General features: G+C 41.0%; 1 protein-coding gene across 1 annotated transcript; it reads left to right on the top strand.

Moving 5' to 3' along the window:
* The first annotated feature begins 480 nt into the window (after positions 1 to 480).
* LOC117413029 (lethal(3)malignant brain tumor-like protein 4) lies at positions 481 to 19,883 on the top strand. The gene is made up of 22 exons (XM_034021730.3): positions 481 to 964; positions 3,204 to 3,328; positions 6,032 to 6,197; positions 6,760 to 6,913; positions 7,392 to 7,554; positions 7,747 to 7,798; positions 7,984 to 8,078; positions 8,211 to 8,315; positions 8,416 to 8,551; positions 8,991 to 9,082; positions 9,395 to 9,546; positions 9,939 to 10,015; positions 10,146 to 10,231; positions 10,475 to 10,585; positions 11,107 to 11,221; positions 11,530 to 11,629; positions 11,947 to 12,132; positions 12,639 to 12,770; positions 13,139 to 13,203; positions 13,587 to 13,753; positions 14,195 to 14,257; positions 14,549 to 19,883. Exons 2-22 carry the CDS (start codon positions 3,218 to 3,220, stop codon positions 14,675 to 14,677), a joined length of 2,457 nt encoding a protein of 818 aa, XP_033877621.1. The 5' UTR covers positions 481 to 964; positions 3,204 to 3,217; the 3' UTR covers positions 14,678 to 19,883.
* The last annotated feature ends 1,215 nt before the right edge of the window (positions 19,884 to 21,098 follow it).

Raw genomic sequence — 21,098 nt, 5'->3', positions numbered from 1 at the left:
ATAACTTTGAAAAAAAAAAAAAGAAACAAACAAAAACATATATGATTTATAAAATAGATACATAGGAAACTTTACATGGTACAACTGTACAAACAGTGACTAAAGGGGACATACTTCAGTTAATGATTGGTACTGTGATTCCTACGAACAATTCACAGCCTTGTTTAAGTATCACTAAGTTTTGGGGGCCAAAAATCGAACTGTATCTCAGAAAAGCCAACGCCTCGCCTGTCTGCGTATGTACACGTCTGAGACGAGACTGAGAACATTTAAAGTATGGTTTGTTTACAATTAGCGCAATGACAGAAAATGCAGACCGTTTTATATCAAATAAAATAAATTAAACGGTTAAAAAAAAAAAAAAAATTATGGTGACGCAAGAGTATTGCACGCAGATACATGTCATCATTTGTTTCCTACAAATTTCCGGCTTTGAAATAGCATGCATTGCTCATTGCCTGGTTCTAAATCGATCTGATTTTTTTTTTTTTTTACCCATTAGACCGATGTTGTTTAACCCATTGTAGTTTGGATCGTATGCAGGTGTTCTTGACTCGGTTTCGTAAGCGGGGGTTCCTTAGTTTGCTGACTATACAGTACAGTCTACGTTGTCTGATGTCTGACCACTTTTGCCCGGCTTACCAAATCCCAATTCAAACGTACAAAGGTGAAAGCACAATTCATAGTTATTATTATTAATGGTGGGCTGTAACACACGTTTTCCTCTGAGCTCTACACGATTTCAGCTTTGCTTGTAGATTATACTTGCAGAAATACGGTTGAGAGCGCGTTTCTGATTGATTTCTAGATCGCCTTTGCTGTATGAAATAATACTCTCTGTTTATACCTTGCACGAATAGTTCTACTAAAGTTTGTCCTGAAAGTTGGCAGGAGAGCGTATACGCTCGACGCATGCGCGCTGACCGCACTCTCCAGCACCAAATAAGAGTTGCAGAGAAACGAGGTGAGTTCCATAAAATCCAAATAATTTCTTCGTTTTAAAATCTTAGACACTAACAACCACCGCTTGCAAAAGGACATGCCTTGTTTTACAGTTTGCATGGAGTTTGGTTTATGGCGTCGCCTTTTAAAGATGGGAATCTTTGTAATAATGGCAAGTTTTCCCAGAAGAAATTAAAAGCAAAAGCATTTTAGTGTCAATTGCAAAAAAAAAACCCGACAACAATACAGAACACGAGCGTGCTCATTCTGTTGCCAAGTGGGTTCTTCGGCACGTTTTCAAAAATATTTTTCTGATTTAAAATGCAATATTGATAAACTTTCTTAGGGCAAAATGTGATTATGTCTACCGAATTGTAATTACGTGACAAGGAAAAAGTAAAGGATAAACTTCACAAAAATTGCGGTAAAATTGAGATACTGTCTATTATCTATAATAGTAATTGTACTAGTGTGTTGTGTATTTATTTTATTTGAATAATAAAGATTATTTACATAGTTTAAGCGTGTTTGGGGGGCCTCTTCCCCGTTCCTCCGCCATTTTGTATCAGAGTCTCTAATCATGGGCGCTTACACATTACGCTTTATTATTACAGGAATGTATTGAAAAGAAAAAACTTGAATATACAAATAAACTTCAAGCCTGTCTCTTGTATTTATGTGTCCATGATTCATCCTACATATTGTAAATAAAGAAAACCCTCTTTTAAAAGCGTCAGGCCGAGAGCGATGGGTTTGTGTTGTTATTTAAAAAATAAAACTTTCATTTCACCTTATTAGCAAAAAAACGCGTAAGGAATCAAATCATTTTTGATAATTTGTGGTTTTTCATTTCACCGACCCAAACTTAATAATGCAGTTAGTCAAATATTGTTAAAACAGGTGAAAACTGAACTTGTCCGTTTTATTTAAGTTTGTGTCGTCTTTTTTTACCGGTAAAAGTTGAACGTTTTAATTTGAAACACTGTGGTGATTCCAATTGCATTATTCCGTAATTTGACTGTTTAGATATGTAAATATATATAATTGTTTTCTGGTTATTATTGCATCTGAATTTGAAAATAAAGCTAGTCGCCCCCTAGTGGACCTTCGTTTATTAACGGGGCGGATTTTTTTCGTAATGTCTTGTCTACCTCCCCAAAGTATTTCACAGGTACCCAGCTGCAGATTTAAAAAAAAAGCAAAATAGAATTTTGCTGGTTAATACGGGTTTTTACTACAGTGACTGGATGTGATTGGGTAAAACCAAGTCTTGTGGTTACCCATTACACACTATACAAGGTATATTTACGAGTGATTATGTTTTAAGAATGTTTTTCAAAGTAAAAGATTTGTACGTAGCCCACGTTAACCATTACCCATTCAGTTTATTTGCCAAATTCATTGAATGAGGTAAACAAACAGCAGTATAAACACAGGACCACTACAGTACTAGAACATTTTCTTTTAACACGGGTCTGTGTTATTCAGGTTGAGCAATATAACGTGCTTTCTTCAATTTTTATTTTATTTGATTAATTTAGAAGAAAATATATATGTATCTAAAATCTGTATTTATTTGAATGTGTGAATTTCAATAGAGATTTCTAAGGAAAATACAAGTTCTATAACCCTATGCTTGAGAGTGTCTGTCTGCTACACACAAAACATACAGTGAAGTCCCTAGTTATTTTTTATATCACAAAAAACTTTATTTTAATTAATAGATACTGAATAGAATAGAATAGCAGACCCCTAAGCTAATCATCTGTACACCCATATATATTCAGCCCCATTTTTATTTCTTTTTCAGTACAAGACACTGAACTTAGTGAATAAGTTGTCATAAGATTATCATCTTTCTGTGAAGTTGTGTTGCTCTGTTAAGGTGTCACTCCGAAGAAGCGAACTAACTTTCCCGTTTGGCTTTTATATTGGGGTGGCATTTGCTTGCCACTGCTCCAGCCCTCTAACAATGAAATAAACTGGTATTGCATGGCAGCTGCAGCCATTGTGGGTCTCACTATTAGGCTGATAAAGCCGAGGTATGACTAAAGAGGTCACACAAGAAAAACAGTTAGAGAATAACAGTGTTTCTACCTACTCTGTTCGTTTCAGTGTCCCCTGAAACACAGTTTAATTTTTTGGATGGCCTAATGCTAATAGGAAAGTCTGGAATGTCTCAAACTGCTGTGCTCTGGGGAGTCTATGCACTTCTTTCTTTATCTGCAATAACATGGCCCTGTTTCCATTGGTGTTTGAAGACGTTCCCTGAAAGATGGCAGAAAAGCCCCCAGCCGATACCTCAAGCTCGGAGACGGACTTCGACATGATGAGCGCCTTGGACTGGCAGAACGGCATTGCCACCCTTCCTGGCAGTGACATACGGGTGAGAACAGGGCTCTTATCAGCTCTGCATGCTGCAAGTGGGGTCATTATTACCAGCAAGGATAGTGGAAAGCTTTCCTTGTATTGTAGGTAGTCTTGGGATGATAATGGAGTATCCTGATATTGTATTGATTTACAGTTTACAGTTTTTTGTATTGGTTGGGAGACTTGGGGGTAGTCGTTTTTTTCAGTAGTTCTTGTTTGCTTTATCTTGCTGATGATATCTCTTTGAGTGAGTTGGGGAAACTGGGTTCTACCAGCCTGCAATCCTAACTGGGGCTGACAGAGTCCCAGTTTAAACCAGTTAGATTTCGGTCTGCTGTCGATAGAAGTGAACAGGATTTTTGAAGCGCTGACTGTGTTTGACAGTAATGCTGACATAACAGCACTATGAGGACCTATAACAGTTTCCCATAGTAAAAACAAAGCAAAATAGAATACATTTAAGTGAAAGCAAAGTAAAGCCGAGAGGGGTATGGTAAAACACATCCGGGCAAACAATGGTGAACTCTGCATACAGTAACTGAGGGATAAGCATGGGAAAACTGCAAAATTACTGAGCACGTTTTCAGCGGTACTCTTTTCTCAGGTGGAACACACTACTCGTAGTGTGTCAGCAGCTCCACTAGGCCAGTCTGTAGATATCTGTGTTCACCAAACTAAGAAAACAGGATTGCTAGACTCATTTCACTACTGTCAACTGAAGCCGTGTGTCAATGGTCGTACGTTTTTTTTTTTGTTTGTTTTGTTTGTTTGCGAGACCTGGGTGTAGACTGGAATTCTACAAGTCCAGACTTTAAAATCCAGATGCGGAGTGGCACAGCCTTGCCTTGCCTGATAGCCATCACTTTAGGAGAGGCCTGGGGTAAAATCTGACTGACAAGGGAAGTGAGTTTGGTGCTGTCCAGACCTGAGACACACACGTGTGTGAAAGAAAGTAGTAACATCCAAAACACTGGGATCATTAAAATAGAAAAAATATAAAACAAACAACAATCAAGTGTAATTCCCAATTGGTGTGCTAGCATGGGAGGAGCTTCTATAGAACATCCTCTTCTCATTCCCAGCATTTTGAATGCTCTTATGCCTGGTTTAAATTTCAATGATCTCAACCAAAGAATTCTTCTTACTGTAGAAAAAAATGTTGGTCTGTGGATGTCAGCGTGGTACAGCAGCAAACAACACAGTTGAGTGGATAAAAAAAAAAAAATGCTCATTTTAAACTGACTGACTGACACAACCAGGGTGTGATTTGTCAAGTTTCCAGTGGGGAGGATAAATACATAAACTACAAAACAGCAGGCAAGCCGATAGTAAAGATCATTCATGCGCCAACATCGACCACCATACAAATTCACTTATTGTCATTTTTTTATTATTCTTTAACTAAAAGGCAATAACAGTATATCCTTATAATCCACCCCCCAAAAAAAAAAAAAAAACACTCGGGACAAGTAATTACACATAACCTCCTTGACAACTTGCTGTGCTCCTGTAGGAAGTGTATTTTGACCTCAAGAATAACTGAGCATGGAATGTACATGTTTGAAACTGCCCTGACTTGCAGTACAAGACAGTTCAACCCGCTCTGTGATATTTCACGTTCCGTTAAACTTACCCAATCCCAGCAGAAACAAAGGGTAGCTGTTCTTCTGAGAACTAATTCCTTTGGCTTTGTGTAAGGCTTGTGTATGAATCAAAACAATAAGGAGGTTTAAAAGGCTTTATTGGGAGAGTACACGGTGCGAGGATGTTAACAGAGCGAAAGGGATAGTGCAGCTGTTTAGTCTTCTCACTTCCTGTAACCCCTACTGAAGGCCCAATCAATATAACTGTTGAAATGCAAACGCACATGAAATCAAACCTGCAATTAAGGTGTAGACACACATTTCAAACATAGTGTAACCCATACATTTATTTTCTGCCCTACAATTGTTTAAATACATCTGCTATCGATTTCTGGTTGCTTCTCTTCATTTTTCTAACTTGACTATTTTTTAAAAGGTTCAATACTTTTCAGCAGGCCCTTTCAACTCAAAGAGAGCATAGCAGTGATAACGATGTGAACGTACTGACGTTTTAAATGTATGTTCTAATGAGTCTTATTGGCTGACTCCTGTTGAAAACAGTGTCGTCAGTGTATTCGCTGGTTCACAGCGTCTGCATGATGGAGAGTATCACAGGCAGTAGCTAGAAAACAGTTGGATAGGGTTAGAACCAGCGAGGCAAAGCCCTGCACGAGATGCAGCATACATGTATTTGGGCATGAATATCATCTGTATAAATGAACATTTCCAGCAGAAAGACATTGTAAGTGTAAAATCTATTCTTCCTGCCGGGGAGAGCCAGGGAACTCCGCACGTCAAATCGCACCCTGGACAGAAGTATTCTTAGTTTTTTTTAAGAAAGCAGGCATGCATTTTTATCCCAGCCTGTGCTCTGTGAGGGGAGGTGGAAGTCTGGATCACTCACAGGGCTTATTGAAAATGCACACTGTTTCTGAAGGGCATTGTGTGACACCAATGCTAAGTGATGATCTAGCTGAAAAGAAGAAAGCACAGCAGTTTATTCTAGGAGTACTGCTTTCCTCTTGGAATGCACTGGCCATCACGTTGCAGGCTCTGATAGCGGGGACACTGAGAATGGATTCGGATTGCTTACGTGTCTGAAGGAGATCTGTAACAGTGTTATTTCTTGCTCCCAGTTTCGTATGAATGAATTTGGAGCTCTCGAGATCGTTACAGATGGGGAGATGGAAGCTGTGCAGGCAGCTGCCATGGCAACAGAGTCTTCAGACCCCTCTCCTGCAGACAAGCCCACCCCGCCTGTGGAGGGCGCTGCAGGCGGCACAGCTGTCGTGGAGTCTGCAGGTAAGCTAGTCTTGTATTGCTGCTTCTGTTCATTCAACACCTCTAATAGTTTCTTGTTTTCATTTTCATTGATCTGTTAATTATTTTTTAGTGTCAAGCTTCCTCTATGTACAGTAAATGCAATGAATGTCTACTGAAACTCATAGCTATACCTGGAAAAGATGTAAGGAATGAGTTGATACCACAATAAATGTCATGGAAGACTGTAAAAAAAAGTTTATTTATTTTTTCATAATACTGTGCATACCAGAAATGAGAACTATAATAACGCAATACTTTGAATTTCTTGTTGTTTTATCCAGTTATGATTACAGTTGGCATGGGTGTTCTATAGCCTTAGCAATGTTGTATGTTGATCTTTGGCGAGGGATATGTTTGGACATGCCTCGTCCCAGTATTGAGTTTGATCAAATTTGCTGTAATTTATTTTTAACTTTCTTACACAAGGCACTTGAGATTTAAATCTATTTTACAAGAGTCCTGGTCAAAGCCACAGATACTCACAATCAAATACAAACAATTCAAAGCCAAGTGAAATAACACATCTCTCCTGGCCCCCCAGAGCCCGTGCTCCTGGCCCCCAGCATCGTCACCCCAGAGGAGGCTCCCAGTGTGGAGGTGGTGTCCTGTGGGGCCTGCGGGGCCTCTGGCACCTTGGAGAACTTCATTGAGGGCAAGTTCTGCAGCAAGGCCTGCATTCAGTCACGCAACAACAGGTACGCTATTATTATTATTATTATTATTATTATTATTGTCTTTAACATTTTTGGAGTTCAGTGCTCAGGAGATGTGCCAGTCAGGCACAGTGGTGGCAGGCACCATGAAAGTCCTTGGCTTCTCTTAACGAAAGACCGCTGAATTGCTGAGACCATCAAACCTATTTTCTTTATTACCTGAGAGGAATGGGAACCTACGCTGGCCCCAAGTAACCCAAAAAAAAACATCCCCTTAAACTTCAGCAGTTAAGGAACAATTAAAACTTCATACAAAGCTGCTGCATGGGGTAACTGGACAACTTCAAACTGCTGCACAATTAACAGATTTTAACAACCTCGCTTAAAATAAACACGTTGCTCACATAACAGTGAATTTCATTAAGCAGTGTTTTGTACGTCCTTAAGAAAAAAAGGGCCCTAGGTATGTAGTGAGTGCCAGAACGTTGAACCTGTCAGGCCTTGTTCCCTAACCGAGCAGCAGCAGCAGCAGCAGCAGAGCCAGCCCGGTGGAGCAGAAGAATGGAGAGACGGCCAGCAATCCCAGCAACGAGAGCGCGCAGCCCCTGAAACGCATCCGCAGGAAGAGGAAGCTCCTCACAGAGTCGGACGATGAGGAGGTGGAGAATCCAGAGGAGGAGGAGGTCAGGAGCTGCTTTTAACCTTTCGATAACTGTGTCGAGGAGGCTACGTGTTTTACATTTGTTACTCTACCCTCCCCCTTGGTTATTGAAATGCATCTTGTCCGCCCCACCCCCCTATGCACCACCAAGTATAATGGCTGTCTTTGTCTTGGTAGATGTCTACTCCCTTTGTAATGTGGTTTGGTTTTACAGGAAAAATCCAAAGTTGGAAAAGGACGCAGAGCAGCCAAGCAGACAAAGCCAGGTGAGGGGGATTATAATAATTTGAATCTTCTATATGATAGAGACGCCTATGACATGTTAAGCATGTAAAGTATGTTTAACGCTGTGCATTGAAACCCATAGATGCAGCATTGCACACTGAAGCATGTTCTGTCTCTTTGTTAATATTGGGGTACCCCTGACGTTGTTCTGTTTCCCCCTTGGCAGTGGCCACGGCCCCTGGGAGGAAGAAGGTGTGGAGCTGGCCAGCTTACCTGGAGGAGGAGAAGATGATCGCTGTGCCACTGAAACTCTTCAAGGAGGTCAGTGACACTTCACTGGAATACTGACAGTGGCTGTCAGGGTATTCTTAGGAAGAACCTGCATGCTAGCATATTTAACAAGTCTGAAGCGTTGTTTAATATGGAGGCTTTGTCTGTTTTTTCTCTCTCCAGCACCAGTCGTTCCCTCAGAGCCGCAATGGGTTTAAAGTGGGTATGAAGATGGAAGGGCTCGACCCTCTTCACCCTTCCATGTTCTGCGTGCTGACTGTGGCTGAGGTCAGTCTCTTAACGGTGGACCTGAAATGTAAAAGATCCATAGAAAGTGACTTGCTTACAACAGGTTACTGTTCAATGTTTTCATTTCCGTTTTTCTCAGGTGCAAGGCTACAGGATCCGGCTGCATTTTGACGGATACCCGGAATGCTATGACTTCTGGTTGAACTCAGACTCCTGGGATCTGAAGCCAGCAGGCTGGTGTGAGAAAACCGGGAACAAGCTGCTTCTTCCAAAGGGTAGGGATTCGCTCTCTCCTCCGGCTCATTACTATACTGACCTGTAGCCAGAACATAACCTTTATTTATGAAGCATGTTAATAACCAAGAAACAATATCATCTTGTGGAACTCCAGTTACTTGAACACGTCAAATTACAAAGCTTTAGATTGAATGAAAGTGCATTCTCTAGGAAAAAACATTGTCGGAGCACAGAGGCCAATACAGGCCACTGGGAGTCCCAGCAAAGATCTCTGCATGACCCGGATTTGAACCCGGCACGCTCCTTATCCTATAACTAACCCTGCACTGCGCTGTGGTAGTTCCTTTTCTGTGTGAGACACTGGGAACCCTCAGTCTGTTTGTTTATTTATTTATTTATGATGGTGTTTTAATAGCAAAGTGATGCATGGTATAAATCTCAGTGGACGTGTTATTGAAATACAGAAATTGTCTGCAGGTTGCAAGGATGGCGAGTTTAACTGGAGCACCTATGTGAAGAACTGCCGGGGTCAGACAGCCCCTAAGCACCTCTTCAAGAGCCTCAACACAGTGAGTACAGCTGGGAGGAAAGGCCTGGCCATAGGGGCACTTTACAGGAGCTCCGTATATCTGGGTGAGAAATGAGACACCCGGCGCATCACTTACATTTAGCACAGGTATTTCTGAAGAGGCACATTGATTGCATTTTTCTGTGGAATGATAGCTACTGGGATTCCTTTACTTGTAAACTTTTATCATTACAAGTCTATAGATCCTGCCAGTGTGATAATTGTTTGCCGTTCCTTTAGCCCTTCATTCATTACTTGCGTAACTCTCCCTTTTTCCCGTCAGTAATTGTTTGATGCTCTCTTTGCTTCTCAGTCCGTGACGCCCTCGGGGTTTCGGCCGGGGATGAAGCTGGAGGCAGTTGATAAGAAGAACCCATCTCTGATCTGCGTGGCCAGCATCGCCGCCCTGGTGGACAACCGGCTGCTCATCCACTTCGACAACTGGGACGAGAGCTACGACTACTGGTAACTGACTGCTAGGGTGATCAGTGAGAGAGACGGGGCAGCTTACTGAGCTGCTTCAAAATTTGCAAAGGAAAAACGAACTTACTAGACCCACAGGGACAGGTTTATGAAGGTCTTTACATACTCAATAATATATGCCTATGTATTAAATATTATCAGTTTTATTTTCTTGACAATAAAATGAAGGGAATTGCATTTTGGTGCAAAGACTTTCTGTCCCATTGGTGCCCAATTCAGGTTGATATGGCAACAGGGAGATGGTGGTGGCATTATGAATTCATTTTTTGATACAGTGAGTTTCAAGGTTCTCGGAGGGACTAATGACCGCTCTGCTTGACTTAATTGCCTGAGATGATCGGTTTTATTTTTTTTCTTCTTGTTTTGTACTCCAGGTGTGAAGCCAGCAGTCCCTACATTCACCCTGTGGGCTTCTGTCAGAAAATGGGGTTAACCCTTACCGCGCCAGCAGGTGAGTCTGCAATGCTGCTGCTGCTGCTGCTGCTGCCGCCCCATGAACTGATAAAATGGGCAACTGTCTCCAAGCATCACGTATCAGAAGGGCTGGTTGAAAACTGAAGCACTGTTTTGCTCTCTTTCAGAATACAAGCACCCGAAAAGCTTCTCCTGGGAGAAATACTTAGAGGAGACCGGATCCCAGGCAGCCCCGGCAAGAGCCTTCAAACAGGTAGGGGCTGAAAACAGAGGAGAGCCAGCAAATTATGATATTTTTTATGTATTTAAAAAAGTTTTTGGCGTATGTTAAATATACGTGCTTTTGGGGGAAGTTATCTTGTCTCCCTTTAGTTAAAACTATATGAAAGATTAAATAGGACACCTGTGCTAGAAATTGCTGAACTGTGGAAGGTGGTCAGGTTGGAGGGTGTCGGTCTTCAGTGTCCTCAATGTGTCCCACTCTGTCCCCTCTCAGAGACCCCCCCATGGCTTCCAAGAGAACATGAAGCTGGAGGCCGTGGACAAGAGGAACCCCATGCTGATCCGCGTCTCCACCATCACTGCCACAGAGGAACATCGCCTCAAGGTAACCACTAGGGGCAGCGCACCCCCCACTCCAGGGGCGTCAATCCGAACTGGACCAAAACCTAAAGACCCCTGTGATCAAATTGCATTTCATAAATGGATTAAATTAAAAATACAATGTCCACTTCTATAGAATGCAATATTGGAGCTTTCACCAATGGCGATGTGCATTGCAAAAGCACGCTAAAACTATTAATGTCGTTAATAAAGATTTAAAACCAGCCAAAGATTGATTGGTAGTGTAAGTAAGGTTCTCCCTAGCTGAAAGCCTTGCTGCCACCTATAGACCCCTTGACCGGTCAGGGGACCCAAGCCAACACCAGATGGGTGAATTGGGAACATCTTTCTTTGTGCAAATCTGTTAGAATGAAGGGGTCATACCAGCATAATCTGTCAAATTTAAAAGAAGTGCTAGCAAATCTGGATCTGTAACCTACAAAATATAATGTAACATTTCCTTGTTTTAGGTTACAAAATGTCTTGTAACTTTGTCCATTAAAACCTCCTCTGTCTGTATGACAGATCCACTTTGATGGCTGGAGCCAGGAGTATGATTACTGGGTGGATGCAGACTCCCCCGACATCCACCCTGTCGGCTGGTGTGCCAAGACTGGGCACCCCCTGCAGAACCCACTGGGTAAGAGGCTAAGGGGACACGCAAAAACAATGGCCTTTCTCTGTCACAGTGGGTTTTACCTGTGGATGCCTGAGTTCAGATCTGATGTTATTGATAAATCTTTGCCTTATTATATGAATATATAGTGTGATTATCGCACAACTGTCAAGGTCTCATAAGTTTGTTGATCCTCAGTGAAAGTAGTTGACACAACAAAGCCAGCTCAGATACAGCCCTGCTTGACACAGTGGGTGGTCGTTGCTGGAGAGCTGGAGGGAGGCTGAGGATCCAGCAGCTGATGCTTGTCTTTGTGTGCCCTGCTGTTGTAGGACCGGTAGACTCCACCGCTCCCCCGGGACAGGGCTGCCCCACGCAGGGGTGTCATGGAATTGGGCACATCAAGGGACCCCGCTACGGAACACACTACACGTAAATAACACGTCCCCCCGTGTGCTCCTAATCTCGTTTATAAAGAACTAGATAAGGAAAAACAAACTGGTAATAATGTTACAAATCCAGCAAGAAACAACAGTGAATGTTCATCCATGTTCTTGTACTCAAACAGGGATGTCCATGTTTAGCTGTTGTGTTCTGTGTCTGTTTGTTCTGCCTGTTGCTTATGGACATGAGAATGACCAAAATCCACATGAAATAAGGCGGACAAAAAAAAAGTTTGCATTAATGAGCTGTGCCTTTTCAGTGGTGGTCTTTGCGATTTATAGTTTTGTGTGGGGTTTGGTTCACAGAGCGGTAAGCTGCCCGTACTCTGATGTCAACCTGAACAAGGAGGGGCTGCTTCAGGACCGTCTGATTGGAGAGAAGCCGCCCGCACTGGCAGGGCCACAGAAAGCAAAAAGAGTGGAAGTGCCGACGCCAGTGAGCATGCCAGCACCCACCGTGCCAGAGCCCTCGGACGACTCGCCACAGTCCAGGTCAGCACCCAGGGAGGCATGTACCAGGAAGCAGGGCGGTAGTGGAGGAGCATGCCCATGGGTTTGAGATATATCTAGAGGACTGAAGTATCTTGCTCATAATTGTACTGTAATTCTTGATATGTATTTTATTGTATACAACTGTAAGTCGCCCTGGGTAAGGACGTCTGCTAAGAAATAATAATAATTGTCCAATTGTGATGAAACTTGGTAGAACTATTCTTAAGTTATTGAGAGTACCTCTATCTTAGGATATAAGGATTCAACCTGCCCTAGATGACTACCCTTGTTCCTAGGTGAAGGTCAATTCTTTTCACTTTTTAGGTTTAAAGGAAAATCTCCTAGAATAGGTGCATTATAACTAGGATAAAGGAACACTAGATGGTGCTGTTGTTCAGCAGGAATTGCTTATTACTAGTTTTTCACAAGAAATCAAATGATGCATGTTAGTTTGGAGGTTCTGCAGACCGCTCTCACTCCCCGCCTGCCCTCGTCTTTATCTTCAGGAAGTCGTGGAGCACAGAGAGCGAGCGGTCAGGCCGCAGCAGTGTCCAGAGCCTCCCTGAGCAGACGCAGAGCTCCGAGGAGAGGACAGAGGGCACCAGAGAGCCCAGCGAGAACAGCATCAAGACCAAAAAGTAAGCAGGCAGAACTACTGTTAACATGGCGCAGTGCAGCTGAACGCAGTAGATATGCAACTGTCTAAACCCAGGAGAGCTCATCACAAAAGCAGGTTCACAATGAAGAATACCACGTTCCGATATCTATTGCAGACGTCCTGTTTTGAGAAGCAGTGCGATGTCATTGTGATAGTTAACCATGCTGATTGCAAACATGCTGTATTGGTAAACTGCACATTAGCAGGACAGAAGGCTGAATAGAACACATTGTATTTATAAATGCATCGTTGAAAGGGCTTTATGTATGAGGCATGTGATAAGAGAACTTGTTTGTAGCATTACTGCTGGTATTGTAATAAGGGTTGCATTTTTTATCCCCCTCCAAGGACCGGTCCGATTCCCAAATGTTTGAAGCTGCACCTGGTAAAACAAGAGCTGGGAGATGGAAAAGGTACCTTGAGCCGTCTCTGCCCTTTTCTCTCCTATTTTTTTCTTGCTTTATTTAGAGTATGTTTCGCTGTATTTATTAAAACATTTGTTACATTTTTTCTGTTTTATGATATCAATTTATCCAAATGCATGCACATTAAGATTTATTTTGTGCCAAGGTCTTTACACAAAATGCAATTTGCACCATTTTTAAAAGGAAAATAAACAAAGTGTTAATGTTACATAACTAGTAACAAACTTCTTAAGCCTCCATTGGATGTAGGAAATACCACATTCAGACTTTCTTACATCAACAAGAGGCAGCTTTAGAAAAAAAAACATTTTTAGTGTATGTGGTGTTTATGGAAGGGGAGTGACAGTCCTTTCTGTTTGTTGTCCCTGCAGAGACAGCGCTGAGTCTGCAGGAGGCGCTCCACGAATCAGTGTTCATACCTCCATTCTCCTCGAACCCGGCTCACCGCATCCAGGTGTGCTGGGAGCAGCACTGCAAGTTGCTGCCTGAGGTGCTGGGGCTCACCGCCAAGGGAGTGGCAAAGTGGACCACCGAGGAGGTAACCACCAGTGTGGCGCCTATAGGGATGGAAATGAGTTTGATTAGCCACAGTATATAGGTAACAAGCCCAGGTGTGTCTTATTAAACTCCTAGTAAAACCAGGAATGGGTCAAACTGCTATGCAATATGAGTCTTATTTCCATCCCTGGTTATCTATTTTACATGGATGATTCTGCTTCAACAAGCTGTCATTGATAATGTTAAACAAGACATTGTTTCCAAATGTAATGTGATTTCAGCTGACAAAAAAAGGCTGACTAATTCTTTGTTTCTTTTCATGTGGAGATTTTTGCACTCGTGTAAATGGTAAGAGCTGCATCTCCCTACTGCAAGTCATAGTGGGCAAGACACTAAGCCTGACACAGATAACTGACGTTAGATCACCTGGGATATGGAAATGCAAGCATTAATGTAATATTTCTTTTCCTGTGTTTATTAGGTGGCCAGCTTTGTTCAGGGATTGCCTGGATGTAGAGAACATGCTCCCGTTTTCAGGAATGAAGTAAGGATTTTATTATTCTGATGCTTTTCACATCATTGTCAGTGGCCCGTTGATTGCTGTGACTCATGCCCCGTATGGTGGGAGGGTGTCTGAAGTTTGCAAAAAGCAACAGTCTTGCTGACCTTTGACCTATTATATACAATTCACGTTGGTGCCACTTTTAAGCTTGTTTCATGGGCTTTCCAACATAAAATATTAAACAGAGAAAGGAATACAGCAGCCCCTCCTAGTCATCATGAACGAATGCGCGAGGCTGCTTAGGTAAACCTGGCCCTTCCTTTCTCCCCCCAGCAGATAGACGGGGAGGCTTTCCTCCTGCTGACCCAGGCGGATATCGTGAAGATCCTGGGCATCAAGCTGGGGCCGGCGCTCAAGATCTACAACTCCATTCTCATGTGCAAGAGTGCTGACGAGGAGTGAGGCGGGCAGGTTAATGAACTCTGAGCGAGCAAACACAACTGGAGCTGCTAGAACACTGCATCCCTAGAGAAAAGAACAAAACACCCAGAACCCACTTACACTGACTTCTCATACAAGGCCCTCCCTAAGAGAAACTCAGACGCCATGTAAACTGTCCAATACAGCCCATCACTTAAACAGGGGGATGAAAAGCACACGGGCAGTGCTGTTACAGGTGAAGTCCCTGTGTGTCTGCACTGATGGCTTTGTTCTGTACCTCTTTTAAACACCAGAGGGTGGTGGAGGGCTGTTTTGAAGTAAACGCAAGTGCAAAGACACATTTTCAAAGAGGAACAAAACCAGCGAGACACAAATCAGAACAATAACTTACTTGCATCTTCCTCATACAAAGAGCTTTCTTGCTTGTTTTAAACTATTGCAATTGCCTTTGCACGTGATTCCAATTGGAGAGCTATGAATCAAACCTGCTATCAATTCTGGATTTTGAATCATCCTTTGTCATCTTTGTCTGTCTTTAGAGATGAAAATGATTCAACTCAAGTGTAACCCAGATGCTTATTGACCCTACAGCATCCACTGTTATCATTCATCGGAGACCATGTGGAATAGTTCACTTCTCTGAAACTGTCAATGTGCAAAGAGTATTCAGCATACAAGAGGGATAACCTTATGCACACAAAATTAACTTACGTTTATGTCATTTTAAATAGTAAGTCAGATGTCATTGTACTTGCTTTTTAACATTTCCCTTACTGTTGTTTGGTATTTGCAATCATTACCCCTCTACCAGCCCCCTGCCCCACCGACTCTGCAAGTATATAGACAGAGAATAGAGGGGCTAGTAGAGTTGAAAGGTGATATTGTCACATGATGTGAATGGATGAGGAAGTCTGCTCAGTCCTGGCACATAGGATTCTCCATACAAGCTCAAAGCCAGGTACAGGCAGATTTAGAGTGAAAAAAATAGAGAACTCAATATTGTAGCAACAGACTCCAGAACTACGTAGAACGATTGCAACACCATCAAATAGTTAAGAATGTAAAAAAAATCAATTTAAATGACATTTGACAAACGGTAGGCAAGCGTTTTGTGAATTGAATCAAACAGAAAGAGCGTTACAGAAGTAAGGTGGGCGTTTGAAAGTTTTGCTTAAAGGGATCACTGTTTTCACTCTGTATAAAGTTTGACTGGCTGCTCAGAGCCCTAGGGGCCTGTTTTCCCAAACTTTGTGTCAGTTATACGGTTCTACAATTCACTTTGGAATTCATATAGCGCCTTCCACGACAATTTCTTCCCAAGGCACTTTGCAAGAGTCATAATTCTATCTTTTGAACGCAATTAAAAACATATTTAACTATTATTTTTAAATCTCCCATACATCCCAACTCATAAATAACTAACAAGTCACAAACTTAATTAATTAGGAAAATGTCTTTTCTGAAGAAATGCCATTTGAACACCGTCATAGACTATGAATCTCACAGGAAGCGTCAGGAAGAGTCAGGGGATTTCAGGGATTCTGGGTAAAAATAAACCCTTAAAGAGTAAATAACTTCAGATGTCATTTGAGTGTCTGTAGCTCTGTTACTCCTGGTTTAACTTATTTAAGTTGTCTGGCTTTCAGAAAACTTTCCTTCCTTCTAAATGATGCTATAATTTTATTATTGCAAATTGGCCACAATTCCACTTGAATTCAATATGAAACACCACAGGCATAGCAGCAGGTAATACATTGGGTTTCCTTGGAATTTGCAGCCATTATTTTATACTGTAAAAGATACAACTATAGCAACTCTGAATCTCTCTGAATGATTGCAAAGATCGTAAAATGGTTAAGGAACGATTTAAGAGAGAAGTTCAAACTAAATTAATGTAGTTTGGAAACCCAAGGCAGGGTGCCAGGCCCCTGCAAGTTTTCTTATTTTGGACATAGGGGACCACATCTTAGCCAGACATACTGGAGCAAGCAAAGCCGAATGCTAAAATACATTCTAAATGTATTCCCAGGAGCCTGTTCTGTGAAACCACAACGCAATGGTTTGCACCAATGAAAAGGCAGATTTAGTGTCTTGCTGAATATTATTATTATTATTGTTATTATTATTATTATTATTGCGATTGAAAAGCAAGCTTTTTAGTTTGTTCATTATATATATATATATATATATATATATATATATATTACACACACGTTTCAGTGTGTAGAGGATTTTGAACGAGCAACTGGAAAGTTGTCTTTATTATATACATATATATATATTTATTAAAAGTAATAACTATGGTAATTAACTTTTGAGTGGCAGGAATCATTTTCCATGGTAATAACAGGCAATGCTGACTCTACAGTTGAGTTTCTGATCCCACAACATGCAAGCCTCTTAACAGAGTGATTACCAGGCATTTAAAGAAAATCGATTTTCTCTTCTCTTACTGGCGTCAGCAACATTTAATTTCATCAGCTTTGCAACCAAGCTCATTTTGTCTTGGATAAGTGGACTATTTGCTTCAAAATATCATCCAAAATTTGCTTTCAAAGTATCACACTTCTCGCCACTTGTCAGACCTCCCCCCACCTTACCCAAGCTGTGGCACTGACTGCTGCTCTATTGCTTTGTGATGCCTGTGTATAAACCATGAGTTCACTTCCTGTGCAGCAGGTATTAGAACCGCACCTGAGCCCTGTGTTCTAGTGGTGTTCTAATACCTGCTGCACAGGAAGTGGACTCGATGTTGTAGCAGGTTAAAGAGCCTCACAAGGTCCAAAGTAGAAATAAAATCATTTGGTTGTTATTTCTTTAAGTAGAGTTTATTATAAACATCACACCTTATTCTGGCTCACTTCAACCTGCACTGTCCAGACAATCATGCACCATTTTAAACTGATCCCTTAGTGTTCTATAGTTCATTCTTAGGTAACAATTCTTGACTAACGCTATTACATGACATTTGCATGTTCTTTTTTTCTTTAGGTGTTATGTAAGGGACAACTTTGTGAAACATTTAAAAACCGAGTGAGACACTGCACCTTTTTAAAACATTTTTTGTTGTTTTTCATCTGTGAAAGTCTTTTGAACATCTTTGCCGAGAGAATTTGCACACAAATTCACCGTTCAAATCCTAATCCTCCTAACAAAGCCTTCATGAAGAGGCCCTTCTTTTAAAAGTGTCACCACAAGCACTTTGAGATTTAGTAATTAGCTGGGGATGCTCAGTGAGCTGCAATTTTGTTCGTGTCCAGTAGACAGCGCTGTTTTACAGTTCCACATAAACCATTTGTTAAATGCTTGTATATGCTGTTGTATTTTTTTTGTTGTTGTTTATGAAATGTGTATTTAAAAACAACAATACTTCCGCAAATTGAATGTTAAAAAAAGCCTTCCATATTCAGAATCTGCCTCACACAAAACCTGTGAATTAGTTTAGAGAGAAGGAAGGCAGGACTTTTATACTTTGTTTTTATATTTAATGTACTTAAATAAGACACATACATAGGAATGACAATGTAAGTAAAACACATGCTCTAAGCAGCTATACCTCGTCATATTATAGTTTCAGAGCAAGGATATTTTATTTACACATCGTTATTCTAAATGAGATGTTCTGTATACAATGGATTGCTGGGTATATTCTGTATGAAATGTTTTTTTTGTTTGGGGGGCGGTATTTACTATTATTAATAATTTGTCCACAGGACTATAACTGTTTTTGTGTAAATGATAATAAAGATCTACAATGTATTGAACCAGCAGCTTTAGAGAGGGGTTTGAAAGGGGAATCTAAGCGTCTGCTCCTGGTATTAACTGCATAGATTTTGCAGAACCCAGAGATGTACTGAACAGTATAGCAAGCTCTGATTTCCCCTTTCCAAGAAATACTGCAGTTCTCTTTAAAATAAATAAATGAAAGCGCAGTTACATGATTTGTCCACAAGGTGGTACTGTGATTAAAAAAAATCCTTTAGAAATAAAGGTACATTAAAAACAATGTGGATGTTGAAATAATAATTATGTTTACAGTGCACACTCCTCTCTGTCCTCACCAGGTGTTCTTGTAAAGATATCAAGACTGACCAGTAGTTGTCATCTATTCTTTAATTTTCTTCTTAGGAAGGAGACAGACGAAAGGTTTGTTTTCACAATTTAAAAAATTGATCCAATTTCATTGAATCAACATGACTGTGAAATGCAGGGCCTATGGAGAACAACAAAAGGACCAGCAGTGAATTAGGTTGCCCTATGTATAGCTGATGCTACCCAAAAAATAAGTTTTCATTTTATTCTGTCGTCTGCAATCTGATTTTGGGTACTTTTACACATTTAGTAATATCATTTTAGTCCTCAGTTTAGTTGAGTTTTTTTTATTTTTGGATATTATTTCAAAATGCAAACAAATATTCAAATGTTCTTTTCAAGCTGAATTAGCTGAACAAATGCTACGCTGTACCATATTGCATTAAAGATGGCTGAGCGCCCACTATCCATATCCAACCCCCGCGGCTGTAATAAACTGTTCGTGATCATCCGTTGAAAAATAAAATAAAAAATAAAAAAAATGTCAAGCTGGATTCTGCCATGCAAGTTATCAAGCATAAAGCATTACAATCCAGACCTTAACCGCTTGAAGCATCAGAAATCCTGAATTCCTCAGCACTTTACTACAATTGATGATGTGTGCACTGGCCTCACTCAGCATCTCTAACTGCATGTAAATCTATTTATGTCTCTTTTGTGCTGTACATCTGCAGGGATGGGAATAAGACTCCCCATTGCATTGCAATCTGATCCAATCCTAATTTTATTATGAGTTTAATAAAACACACCTGAGCTTGTTATCTATACACTGGGGCTAATCAAACACATATTAAAACTGGGACAGTGTGGCACTGCTGTGCAGGAGTCGTCTTATTTCCATCCCTGTAGCTGTGCTTTATATAGAGAATAGATTAACAGTTATTTACATTTTAAACTACTATATTCTACATACCTGGCAAGGGCTACAATACAGTGGTGTGCCATTTATTTAAGAAATAGTTTCCATGCTTTATACCTGATTGTACTGTATTAAGAATCTTGTTTCATCTTGTTTAAAAAATATTCTGAAGCTGCATAATATAATTTCATTCATTGTTTATTATCCCATGTTATTACTGTTTCTACACTGAGTGTTTGGCATGCTTTATGAAGTTATAAAATTATTGCAGAGTGATTTCCATCGGTCCTGTGCTGCCATCTTCGGATCCTACAGTAGCTGTTATGTTGTCACGGTGACTCAAGCACTGAAATGCTGGCTATCGGTGGTCGCATCCGACAGATGTTATATAATGTTTGCACTCCAATTTCACTGCACAATGGTGGTGGGTAGGTTCACACTAATCCGTAGATCTATAGAGTAGTAAACTCCACCAGGACAGGGCCCTGTTTATCCCTTAAACTGGCTGCTTTTAGCTCTGCCACAGTCCAAACCGTTACCATAGTCCAAAGAGACTCTAATGAAATCCTTTCCCAGTCCCAGACTACTTATTTGTAACCGTGGGCTGTATGGACACACAGTCTGGTTTTTATGGCAAAGAGGCAGCGCCTCTCAGCCAACGTGTTTGTGAACCTGGGCTCGTGAAAAACATCCAGGAGACAAACCAGCGTCCACTTCATGTTGATTTTCTTGTTTACGCAACAAATTCGGTTGTCAGGTTTCTGCTGCTCGGATTTGTTGCAGGGAAGTTTACATTACATTAAATGGCAATCCTCGCAGCTAGAGTGAGCAGAAAGATTTACTGTCAGCAAACAGGAGATGGAAGGTTAGGAAGAGGCTGAGTAAGGGGAACTATCGGGAGGGAAGATTAAATAAACAGACTGGAGTGTTAGTAATGAGCGTCTTGAGAGACACAATTCTTTGCCATGGCAGCCTGAAAATGATTGTCCTCACAGCAGATTAGTAACTTCAGTGTCTTGCTATCTTTTGCAGCAGATGTCTAGGAATCTTGGGAGACGGTTGAGGGGTTAATTAGAAGTTTGGGGTTAGATTCTTAAAGCTGTTTATTCCAAAGGCTGCTATCACCTGATACATAAACATGTTTGTTTTGCAGGGTGGCAGCAGGGGCTTCAACTTTAATACAAAATATACATTTTGGAGTCTTAAATATATTTTAAAGTATTTTTAATGCTGATGGCAAGCCTGAAAATGTCTGGTCCTCAACCATTTAAAATCCCAAGCATATACACTATTAAACACAGAATCATCTGTTTACTGTACATGTCTGCAATATTGATAAAGGGTGTAAAGATTCAATGGCAGTTGCATATATCCCTCCTAAACATTTTCAACACTTGTATCTATAGTTCGGTGTGCAGCCCCTGTTTGTGCCCTATTTCATAGAAAAGCGCTGTGCTGTTCAGCAGTTGTTTAGCTGTGTTTCTTTGTGCT

Source organism: Acipenser ruthenus, chromosome 23 (assembly GCF_902713425.1).
Source record: "Acipenser ruthenus chromosome 23, fAciRut3.2 maternal haplotype, whole genome shotgun sequence".
NCBI lineage: Eukaryota > Metazoa > Chordata > Actinopteri > Acipenseriformes > Acipenseridae > Acipenser > Acipenser ruthenus.
The sequence above is the reverse complement of the archived record's forward strand: the minus strand, read 5'-3'. Positions and strand labels throughout refer to the sequence as shown.

Coding starts and splice junctions, on each gene's coding strand:
- LOC117413029 (XM_034021730.3), top strand. CDS start 3,218: ATGGCAGAAAAGCCCCCAGCCGATACCTCAAGCTCGGAGACGGACTTC. Junction 7,799..7,983: donor AGCCAAGCAGACAAAGCCAG/GTGAGGGGGATT, acceptor CCCCCTTGGCAG/TGGCCACGGCCCCTGGGAGG. Junction 11,630..11,946: donor CGCTACGGAACACACTACAC/GTAAATAACACG, acceptor TTTGGTTCACAG/AGCGGTAAGCTGCCCGTACT.